Source organism: Phocoena sinus, chromosome 2 (assembly GCF_008692025.1).
Source record: "Phocoena sinus isolate mPhoSin1 chromosome 2, mPhoSin1.pri, whole genome shotgun sequence".
Classification (NCBI taxonomy): Eukaryota; Metazoa; Chordata; class Mammalia; order Artiodactyla; family Phocoenidae; genus Phocoena; species Phocoena sinus.
The window spans coordinates 146998972-147011385 of NC_045764.1; the positions used below are offsets into that span (position 1 = coordinate 146998972).

The 12414-nt window shown below is 33.7% G+C and overlaps 1 protein-coding gene across 4 annotated transcripts in view; it reads left to right on the forward strand.

Moving 5' to 3' along the window:
• PCNX1 (pecanex 1) overlaps positions 1 to 12414 on the forward strand; it is a 173674-nt gene that overhangs the window by 85964 nt on the left and 75296 nt on the right. For 3 of the 4 annotated variants that reach the window (XM_032622114.1, XM_032622115.1, XM_032622116.1), the window contains 4 exons: positions 2343 to 2433; positions 3924 to 3981; positions 5777 to 5994; positions 11648 to 11801. In XM_032622114.1, the coding sequence (XP_032478005.1) occupies positions 2343 to 2433; positions 3924 to 3981; positions 5777 to 5994; positions 11648 to 11801 (521 nt within the window). The remainder of the gene's footprint in view (positions 1 to 2342; positions 2434 to 3923; positions 3982 to 5776; positions 5995 to 11647; positions 11802 to 12414) is intronic. The other variant, XM_032622117.1, reaches the window with a different exon arrangement.

Consider the following 12414-nt stretch of genomic DNA (forward strand, 5'->3'; position numbering starts at 1 on the left):
GTATGTTTTTATGAACCTGACATGTTTGTAAAGTTAGTAGGTAGACAGATGCTTCTTAGGGAAAAAAAAAAAGCACTGTTGAAGTCACGCACATTTGTTGTAATTATAACTGCCCTTTTCTTAGACATGTTTTATGCCTTGTTTAAATTTTACTCCTTGTTACTCCGTGGTTTGTACGCATTCAGAGTTGTAGATTTGTAGTTGTAGGTTTATGTAGTAATAAAACTACTCAGTTTTCCCAGCTTTCTTTCTGAAAAGCTCTTGGGGGGGGTTCTTTTTATTTAAAATGCACCCATTTCTATATAAGTTTCATACTAGGCATCTATACATAAAAGACAACATAGTTGCAGTAATGACCTAATCATCTTTTACTGTTTCGTTTGAAAATTACAAAGAGTAATATTTTAGTTGATTTCAGTTGCATATAAATATGTATTATTTTTAATATCCCAAGAACAGGACTTATATTACTAAAAATCCCATGGAATGCTTAAATACTCAGAATATACTCCAATAATTTAAATTCTACTGAATATAGAATTAACTTATTTCAAAAATACACACAAATTATGTGATATAAACACAAATATTTATGCATTCCATTCTTACTGGATTTCACACAAGCCCGCCCAGCCCTGTTACTCTGATTGAGTCACTTAATATGGTTTTATAATTCTGCATTTATGCAATCTGTGATTTTGATCAGGTGTTTCTTTTTTTCTGCTAATCTAAGTTAATTTTAGCACAGCCCATCTCTGATTATCCATGCTAATAAGTAAGGAAAGAACACAGCATAAAAAGTTACAATTTAAAAATAATTTTAAAATCTCAGTCAAGGCAGTTTTTAACTTTTTTCTTTACTAACAATTTCTGCAACCCACCCTATCACTTCAAAAAACTCTTATCATTTCATTTTAGTTCCCTGCTCTGGTTTCTGTTAGAGGTGCGAAGAGTGAGTAACTCATGGCTAGAAGACGGGGGTAAAAAGCGGAGTTTTAGATAATCTACATGCTCAGTAATCCTCCTTTGAAAAACAGCAAATGAGCTGATCATTTCATTGAATGCCTTTTCCCCTAATTTATCTCAGGAGTATTTTGACCAAAAAAAATGCTCATAATAGGATAAAATATTATGACATAGAAAGTACTCAAATAATCCTGTTTAATAAAGTACTTTTTCTGATTGTAGTCCTTTTGACGAAAGAAGTAATTGTTGAAATGTTCTGTGAACGCTTGGTTGTATTAGAATATTATGGGGGCCTTTTATTGTCATTTTTCAAGGATTTCACTTAAATAAAAATTCTTATTGTATACTGTTTTCACTGTAGTCATGGAAAAGAAATCTTTTAGCCTTGTCATCAAGTTGAAATTACCCTTTAGATTTCTCATATTTATAACCTCAGTAGTTCTAGCTAGTAAAACAAAAACCTCATAAATACTCAAAAGGCAGTCTGGACTAGATCCAAACAGTTGCAGTTATATACCTCATCTTATTGTCCTACTAGAAATTTATATTCATTTATTTATGCTCCCTACCCACCATTGATATGGCTTACCATAGATCTTCAAAGTACAGCGTGCATTTCACACAGTATTCAGGTTTCTAAAATTCCATTATCAGAAATCATTTTAAGTTATACAGTTCATTTTAAGAGAGTTTTTTTTTTTCAAACCTATATTCTTTGCAACCAATAAAATTTCTAAGCCTTTTATCAGTTCTGTAGATACTTGGCTACAGAAAATGGTGTTCCTAAATCCTTTCATACAGTTCTTGTAGAATCATACAGTTATTAATGTTCACTGAATACTGTAGTTTGTCACTAACATTATTATACTTCATTCATTGAACTTCCTTAGATCCATATTGATACTTTTCATTTCTTCTTAAAAGTAAAACAAAACCAAAAAACTCTGAAGGTAATCACATAAATTTGTTGTCTTGCAGTTTGAGCTATCTTAAAACTTAAACAGCCCTCCAAATGGCTACTCACCACTTGTAAGTAGTGGTCAGGTGACCTTTAAACAACATTCAGTTTGTTTGTATTATAATTTGAATTGAGAATGTGCTGGGAGGAGAAAAGAGAAGGAGACTGCTATTACGAAGCTGACTTAAATCACTTGTAACACCTGATTATGTATGTTGACATTTTGCCCCACTGTTTAGCATTCCTTTTCAATTCACATCATGCTGAATTACATGTAGATCATTGTTTTTTAAATATTTTGGAAAAAGAAGGTTATAGTACATTTTCTTAGATTTTAACAAGCTTAAAATTAGTGTTTCATGAAGGAAAATTTCTGAGTATTCTAATGGCTTTTTTAAAAAAATCATTTATTTGCTAGGTAAGTTCTCTTCTACGCTTTATGAGACTGGTGGCTGTGATATGTCACTTGTGAATTTTGAACCAGCAGCAAGAAGAGCATCCAATATCTGGTATGTGTGAAGTCATATTAGGAGAGTGTATGTACTTGCATATGTTTGCCGTTTTTAAAGTTTGTAAGCGTTGAGATAGAAAGGTTATTTTGAAAACATTTGTTTATATTGGCTTAAATAAATTGTCATTATGCATTTGTCACCAAAGAATTAAAGTAGAATTTTTTGCTGTGGAAAAAAAGAAAGGTGTTATTCTTAAAACAAAAGATATTATGAATTAAAAAAAAAAATTAAGTAAAAATTTCCTGTAGATCTTACCATGGGACAGCGGTTTCCCGCAATTTCAAATTTAACTATGTATATATATTGCATGATGGAAAAAACTTATTAGAAAAATATTTACACAGCTAAGTTCAAACCCATAGATTCTCTTTCTTTGTGTAATTTCAAATTTTTATTTCTGTGTGAGGGTTTTGGTCAAGTGTCTTTTTAAATGATTATCTTTCATTTTGTTTTAAAATGTGTTTACCAGCTGTAAGAAGGAGGAATTTCTTAAAATATGGGTCATATGTTGCATTTAGTTTCTTTTCTCTCCTTCCTTCAGGAAGGAATTATGTAAGATAACACAGAAGTTAGGAGGAAAGCAAATAAGAAATAGAAATCTTGATCATATAACATAATCAATTATAGTTTAGAATGTGTTAAATTTTTTTCTGAAATTTTAATCTTACTCATCTATTCAAATTGCTGCATTGAAATTCACTGTTGATTGATTAGCTCACTTTTTTCCCACAAGAGTCATTTGATTCTTATTTTAGAACTTCCATTTAATAGTGGGACACACCTATTTATATGTTACATATCTACGGGCAGGTTTTTCAGTTTTGAGGGTCTCTTTAAAGCAATAGGGTCTTGTGATCACTTAGCTTAGCATGCTGAAAAGCTAGAACATTTCAGAAACTGTACTCTTTAATAAAGCTCCTTTAGTCCAGTTTCAGAATTCACCCCCTCAAAAATGATTGGAGTGTTTAGATGATTTTGTAGCAGTGGAAGCAATAGGAGGATGGAGCAATGGGAACACTTTATTATGTTTAATATAGTTCAAGATAAGAACAATTCCTTACACCATAAATGTGGTAAGGTCTTAAGTTTTGAAATCTAAATTTGACTGAACTGTGGAAACTGAATTGTCACGTTCTAGACTATTATATCATAGGTTAAATTTATTATGGCTCCTGGCAATATGTTAATTGCTTTCTTAAACAATTTTCACAAGAACTTTGTGATAGAGGTACTTTTATCCTATGTTACCAATGAGGAAACTGAGGTATAAAAAGGTTAGATAACTTGTCCAAGATCTCATTCAGTTGTTGAGGAGATACTTTGACCCAGAGGCTATGCTCCTAATCACAGCTCTAGGAAAATTCGATTTTGCACTTTACATGGAAAAGTAGACAGTGTAAGTATCATGTAATTGTTAATAGACTTATTTTTCTTTCTACTACTTGACAAGCTGTTTATTCCCTAAAGTCTTCTTCATTTTTCTTTAGTGACACGGATTCACATGTATCCAGTTCTACCTCAGTTCGATTTTATCCACATGATGTGGTAGGTTTTCCTTTATTTTTATAAAATGCTGTATTTTCAGATTAAGTAGCTATACAAATCAGAAGATTGATGAGGTTACAACATATCAATTTTGTTGAAAACTGGCAAAATCACCTTTGCTGTCCCATAGTGGATCTCTTCTCATAAGTCCTTTGCTAAGAAACAAACAAGCGTAAAGCACCGTGATGTTTAATTAGCTATTTATGAATCAGTAATTACACTTTTGAGGGTACATAGAGGTCTGTTTACTCACCAGTGTCATAATCTGGTTGTGCCGTTTTTAACTGTGCCATTTTAAAACTTCATTTTGAACATTATGATTTTGGTACATAGCTAACTGATTAGGTACTTATCTACTAACTGTTGGTTAACTATTATTTATTCATATACCAGTGTGTGTACTTAGTGATGTTATCGCTGTATAAAAAATTGCCCTATGAGAAGCAGTGGGTATATTTTAAAAAGATAACACTGCCTTTGTGTGATGTATATCAAAATATATATATCGAGGTTAGAAAAGATGAAACAGTTGAAATCCTTATAAGCAATATTTAAGAGATATGAGGTACGTGTAGATAAATTTAGTGCCAAAGAGATTAATTATTAGCGGCTTCCTGAAGATGATGAGTTGTGAGCAGGGTTTTAAAACCATAGATGTGAATTGGCACAGAACGGTAGTTTTCAGCATTTGGCAATGTCTGGAAATATTTTTGCTTGTTACAACCAGGAGGATGCTGTAGGTATCAAGTGGGTGGAAGCCAGGGATGCTGTAAAACATTCTACAGTGGAAAGCGTAGCCCCCACCCAAAGAATTATCTGGCTTGAAAGTAGCTGTAGTGCCAAGATTGAGAAACCCTGGCATAGAGGATAAGGGAAAAAAAGTGTTTGGGGAGATATTTGTCAATGCTTAGAGACAGAAATGGCTGTTATATATAAGAAACATATTTTCTTGACGATACCCCACCCCTGTGTAGGAAAAATAAAGACTGTCCCTACTCTTCTGCTGCAGTGTATTCCTGGAAACTCCACAGGAAAGCAGAAATGGGGAAATGATTACGGTGATCCCTTGGTATCCGCAGGGGATTGGTTCCAGGACCCTGTGCGGATACCAAAATCTATGTTTGCCCAAGTCCTTTATATAAAATCGCATATTAGTATTTTCCACTGTTAAATGGTATGAGAGTCTTGAGACAGCAAAATGCTGGCTAGTGCTATGCTAAATGCAGTAAACTTTGGATTCTTTCAGAGGAAGGGGAAACTGGTGAATGGATGAGTTAAAGCTGAAACAAATGTAATGTGGTAATATCCTGTATAGCCTCAGATGAGCAGCCTGCCAAAACAAAAATAAAGAAGTGTGGGAGGGATTTGAAAACAGCAGTAACAGTGATAAGAGACTGTACGAAGAATTGAGATTTGAAGGCTTTGAATCCAGTGCAGAGGAGCTTAGATTTGACACAGTAGTGAGGTTCATAGCTTAATGAGAGAAGAGAAGGGGTAGGGAGAAGGGAAGCCGCTAATGATTCCCTGTTGGTGATTTTAATGGATTCACTAGCTATACAATCATAAAATACTAAAATTTCAAATACTTCCTAGTAAAATCTTTCCAAAAGGCCTTTGTTGTAGTTCACTTCCTTTTGTCACCTTCTGTAGTTTCTAACAATCATAAAATATCCACAAGAGTGGACTAGTGTAGAGAATTAAGGAGGTTTAGATAATTTGCAAGCTGATTGCGTAGCCCTTGAAGCATGACTTGATTATAGATACTTTAAGCCTTTCAATGCCGATTTTCTTTTAGCTCTCTCTTCCACAGATTCGATTGAACAGACTATTGACCATCGATACAGATTTGTTGGAGCAACAAGACATTGACCTAAGCCCTGATTTGGCAGCTACTTATGGTCCAACAGAAGAAGCTGCCCAAAAAGTTAAACACTATTATCGCTTTTGGATCCTGCCCCAGCTGTGGATCGGCGTTAACTTCGACAGACTCACACTTTTGGCCCTGTTTGATAGGTGAGAATATAGTGTGATATTAAAGATATATGCAGATTTTATTTTTAAATTGAAATGTATTAAATTACCCATTGAGTATTTGACTTGGTTTCCATGTTGGAAGGTGTTTTCTATTTTGGTTCTCTTGAGATAAAATTTAAGTTAGTAAGGCTCCCAAACATTGACTCTCCCGAATCCATTAAAAGCTTTTTTTGTGGCAATTTTAATATGTTTATTTAAAAAAATGCTTTTATCATTAAGAATCATGCAGCTGTACTTAAAAGCCAGAGAATTTGAGGTGTTAATGACCATAAGGTTACATGTAATATGACTCTAACTATAAAAGGTATAATAGTAAACAGTATTAGTCAATTATGAACTTGGTGACCAACTGCTGCTTCTAGTTGACATGGAGTAACAAAGACTGGGTTTACTCTTCTACCTGAAACAATGAAAAACATAAAATGCATGAAACAGTGGTTTTCAAGACACTGGAAATAAGACAGAAAAGGACCGTGATTCCTGAGAAATGGGAAGCAAATTATGTGAGCCCACCTTACTGTCTTAAGAGAGTCCCCAGGCTGTGGTACTTAAGTAGAGTCCAGCAGACTTCCTGAGTTGAGGAGGTGGAGCTCAGAGTCCAGGGAGACTAGAGCAGCTCAAGTCTGTAGGATAGAACATCAGAGAGAGAGGATTGCTGCTCAGAGAGACAACCTCAGAGACTTCTCGTGGGTCTCCTCAACTGTTCAGCAGAGTATTGGTAAGAGAATGTAGATGAGGAAGCCAGGGTCAGAAAGATGTGAAAGAAACAGGGACAGTGCCTGGCACACAGGGCTGGGGATAGTGCCTATCCCCACCCATCATAATAATTAATACTTTATGATGCATTGTGTAGGGTACTCAGGAATGTCTTGCCTTAGAAGTGCGGAGTAATTAGCCCTAGCATGAGCACTGCTCCAGACCCACCTAGCAAGTCATAAAAGCAAGACCTGAAAGGATCAAACTGTTCCCAAGTAGCATAACAAAGCTCAACAAGATTTGTAGAAATCCAGAAATTCTCACCACATAAAAAGTTAAGATTCACAATATCTGGCATCCAGTCGGAGACTACCAAGCATACAAAGAAATGACGAAATGTGATTTATAATGAGGGAAGTAAGGAAACCAACCTGTAACTGCCACTGATATTAGAATTAGCAAAGTCATTAGACAGTTATAAGTGTACTTCGCATGTTAATAAAAATTAAGTAGAGATATGGAAGATATGAAAAAAAAAAGACCCAAGTCACACTTAGAGATGAAAACTAAAACGTCTGAGATGAAAAATACAATGGATGAGATTAATGGTAGATTAGACATTACAGAAGAAAATGTAGGTGAAGCTGACAGCATGGTAGTAGAAACTATTGAAAATGAAACAAAGAAAAAAGAATCATTCTCCTACTCCCATCCCCCAATGAAAAGAATATACAAAATGAAAGTAAACCAAGGGAGACAGGAAGAGAGAAAAAATTTTGAGGAAGTAATGGTGGGAAACTTTCTAAATTTGATGAAAACTACAAATGTACACATTGAAGAATCTCCATGAACCTCAAGTACAAGAAACATGAAAAAAACTATACTAAGGCACATAATTGTTCAAAACCAGTGATAAAATCTTAAAAACTGCAAGAAAAAAAAAAGATGTAGTTTGTACAGAGGAACAAGAATAAGGAAGACATCAGATTTATTGTTGGAAAAAATACAAATGAGGAGATGATGGAGCAGCATTTTTAAAGTATTGAAAGGAGAAAAAGACTCAACCTGGAATTCTGTAGCCAACAAAACTGCAAAAACCAAGACGAAATAAAGACATTTTTGGACTAGGAAGAACTGAAAGAATTTTTTTCAAGCAGACCCACACTACAAAATATATTACAGGATGTCTTTCAAGCAGAAGGATAGTAATACCAACTGGAAATATGGACCTACCCAAAGAAATAAAAGATCACTGTAAATGGTAAGTAACTACATGAATAAATATATTAAAAATTTTCTTACTAATTAAATCTCTTTGAGACATAATTGGATGTTTAAACAAAAATAATAATGGGGCTTCCCTGGTGGCACAGTGGTTGAGAGTCTGCCTGCCGATGCAGGGGACACGGGTTCGTGCCCCGGTCCAGGAAGATCCCACATGCCGTGGAGCAGCTAGGCCCGTGAGCCATGGCCGCTGAGCCTGTGTGTCCGGAGCCTGTGCTCCGCAGCGGGAGAGGCCACAACAGTGAGATGCTGGCATACAGCAAAAAAATTTTTAAATAATAATGATAATAATAATGATGATGTATTGTGTGATTTATAAGATAAGTAAAAGTAAAATTCATGACAATAATAGCATAAAGGACAGGAAGGGGCATATAAGAGTATACTACTATAAGTTTCTTATACTGTATATGAATTAAATATAAGTTGCTTATACTGTATGTATACTTATACTATGTCACTTGAAGTAGACTGTCATAAAATGTATACTAAAGCAACTACTAAAGTAACAAAAGAAAGTTATAACTAGTAAGTTAAAAAAATAAAGGAGATAAAAGAGATTCATAAAAATTACTCTCTTAATCTAAAATAAGGCAGAAAAGGAAAGAGATCAAAAACAGATTGACAGAAGATAAATGACAGTATGATAGTTGGAAAAGTCAGAAATTGTCAAATTGGAGAAAAAAAGCAAGACTCAATTCTTTGCTGCCTACAAGAAATGCACTTTAAATATAAAAACAGAAAAGATATACCATGCCAACACTAATCACAGTAAAGCTAGAGTGGCTGAATTAATGTCAGACAAAGTAGATTTCAAAGCAAAGAATATTACCAAGGTAAAAGGAGGTCATTTTATAATGATAAATGGTCAATTAATGCATAGGATTTAACCATCCTAAATGTTTCTACATCTCAAACAGTGCTTTGAAGGAGAAGCTGATAGAAATAGGAGAAATGGATAAATTCACAATTATAGTTGAATCCAACACACCTCTCTCAATAATTGATAGAACAAGTATGTAGAAAATCAACAAAGATATAATTGTCAGCCAACCTAAGTTGATTGATATTTATGGAACACTCCACTCATAACCACAGAATACACATTCTTTTATGTGCACACAGAACATTTACCAAGATAGACCATATTCTGGACCATAATATAAGGATCAAATTTAGAAGGATTTGAGTCCTATATAGTGTGTTCCTTGACCACGGAGTTAATTATAAATCAGTAACAAAAGAACCTTGGAAAATCCCTAAATATTTGAAAGCTAAATGCATCTAAATAACTCATAGATCAAAGGACAAATCAAGAGGGAGATTAGAAAATATTTTGAACTAAATAAAAGTGAAACACAATCAGAATTTTTGTGATGCCACTAACAGTACTTAGAAGAATTTATAGCACTGAATAAGAAGAAAAGTCAATTCAATGACTTCACCTTCCCCCTTAGGAAACTAGAAAAAGAAGATCACATTAAGCCTAAGAAAGCAGAAGAAAGAAAATCATAAAGAGCAAAGCAGAAATCAGTGAGGACACAGAAGACAGTAGAGAAAAATCAAGGGAACCAAAAAGCTCAATTAAAGTAATATACTTTAGCCAGGTTGATCAGGACAAAAAAAAAAAGTTACAGATTACCAATATCAGGAATGTGAGCTAGGATATCACTACAGATTCTACAGGTAATAAATGGATAATAAAATATTTTGAGCAGCTGTATGTAAATAAATTTGACAGTGGACAAATTTCTTGAGAGATAAAAATTATCAAAGTTCTGAAAGAAATACAATATCTTAATGTTCCTATATCTATTAAATAAATGGGCATTGTAGTTAAACACCTTCCCATAAAGAAAATTCCAGGCCTAGATAGTGCCAAAATAATATCCCGAATCAGTGAAGTGGAGAAAGGATAAGCTTTTCAACAAGTGGTGCTAGAAACATTGGATTTCCATATGCCAAAAAAAAAAGAAGAAAAGAAAAAGAAAGAATTTGTTTTATTACCTTGCATCATATTACAAAAATTAACTCAGAGTGGATCATAGGCCTAAATGTGAAATCTAAAATATAAACTTCAGAAAAAAGCAAAACGTAGGAGAAAAGATTTGTGACCCTGGATTAGGCAAAATTGCACAGATGTGACATCAAAAACAGATCAATGAAAAAACAAATTGATAAATTGGATTCATCAAAATTAAAAACTAACAAAAGCCGAAGGGAGAGCATGTGTTCAGTGACAAGCGACATGGACAGAATATAGTGTTAACAGGGCTGACAGGGATCATTGGATTCGGCAAATCTGGAATTCCACAACTGCCATTTAAGAACAAATGAAAATACCAGTGTTACATTTATTGATTTGAAATTACTATTGAACTTGTTTTAATCTGGGAGAACTATCAAGTGAAATAGTACAGAGATGTTTGTGAATTTTATTTTTTAGGTCAATTGATTATAAATTGGGCATTGATGTAATATAAAGAAATAAAAATCTTCTTATGTTTATGAAAACAATTCTTTATTAAATATGTAGAAAGATTTTAAGACAGAGGCCAGCCCAAATCCTTCCACCCAGAGAGAACCATTATTAGTAGTACCAATTGATATATTGTCTTTTTAAACCTGTATATGTATGTTTCTTAAGTAATAGAACTTGTATCTTCGTATACAGTTTTGTGTCCTCCTTTCTTTGTATAGCACATGTACTGAGCATGTTCTTGTGTCAGTAAATATTCTTTAAAATCAAGAGTTTTAGCACATACTTAACATTTTGTGAATCAAATATCCCCAAGAAGTAAGATAGATTCTTATTTTTTGGCATGATTTATAAAAGTCATCTTCAGGGACTTCCTTGGCAGTTCAGTGGTTAAGACTCCACTCTTCCAATGCAGGGGGTGCAGGTTTGATCTCTGGTCGGAGAACTAAGATCCCGTATGCTGTGCAGTGCAGCCAAAAATAAAATAAATTAAAAAAAAATTATCTTCATTGTTGTATGTAGTATGTTGAACATCATACTGCTTCTTTTACAGTGTCAGTTTAGTAAAATATAGAATTGTCTGAGTAACTTTGATAGAGGCAGCATTGATGGTCTATCACCGCCTTCATTCTCAACATATGTAAGAGCCTGTGTTTAAGTAATTTTAGTAAGATTTCTGATTATTTCAGGTGATTTAGACATGGGAAATGAAACCACTTGGTATCAAAATTTGGTTACAAACTTTGTCATATAAATGTTTCCAATTTAATTTTCTAGAAACTCTTTTGAGATTTTGTTTTTCGAACTTGTTTCTTTGTATATTTCCTTTATTTGCCATTCAGGTTGTTCAGTTATTTGGCAACAAACTTGACAGAGAAGCAGATGATAAGAAGAGTAAAGTTGTAACATAGAAATTGAAACTGTATTATGTATTGTAATAAGAAATTCACAATCCACGGTAGCATGCTTTATTTGCACATAAGAATGTGTGCCAGTTTTCTATCTAAACTGAACATACTTTTTCAGTATGATCCAAAAGCTTGTTCAAACCCAGTACTAAAAATAAATCTTAACAAGCATAGTATGAACTTCATATTGATGTCTTCCCTTTTTGCACTCTGATTAATTTCTTGTAATGATGATATACTTACTCATAAATTTTTCTGTCTACAGAAATCGTGAGATCCTGGAAAATGTGTTAGCTGTCATCCTGGCTATTCTTGTGGCTTTTTTGGGATCTATTCTTCTCATACAAGGCTTCTTCAGAGATATCTGGGTCTTCCAGTTCTGCCTGGTCATAGCCAGCTGTCAATATTCACTACTTAAGGTACCAGCATCTCCCTTCTCTTCAGACTTTAGCATCATAGTTATGTTAAAAAGCAGAAGGTTTTGTATCACTCATTGAATTATAGTAGGAATATAAATTTTAGATTTATTTTCCTTGGACGTTTACGTTAAGATTGGGAAAGGAACAAAAGGGACATGTAAACTTTAAAAAATAATGACATATGAATGAAGCTTCCTAAAAACTTTTTTTGTGTTAAAATAAAAAAATAAGAATTCGAGTTCTTTTTTTCTCTCTCTCTTTTTCTTTTTTTTGGCCATGCCACATGGCTTGCTGGATCTTAGTTCCCCAACCAGGGAACCCAGACCCTGGCAATGAAAGTGTCAGGTCCTAACCACTGGACTGCTAGGGAATTCCCAAGAATTCGAGTTCTTGAAATTCATTTGATAAATTAAAAGAAAATAAAACTGTCCTACTCTCATATTTTAAGTCTTCTATTATGTAGGTGAAATTTATTAAGATCCATCATTGGTAGATAGAATAATGTCAAAACTAGCATATACATTCTTTGTGGACACGGAGAGCAGAAGATCAGTGTCCCTTTGCTTTTGTTTAAATAGTGGTTCTAAAATACTAAATGTTATCAATTTTAAGC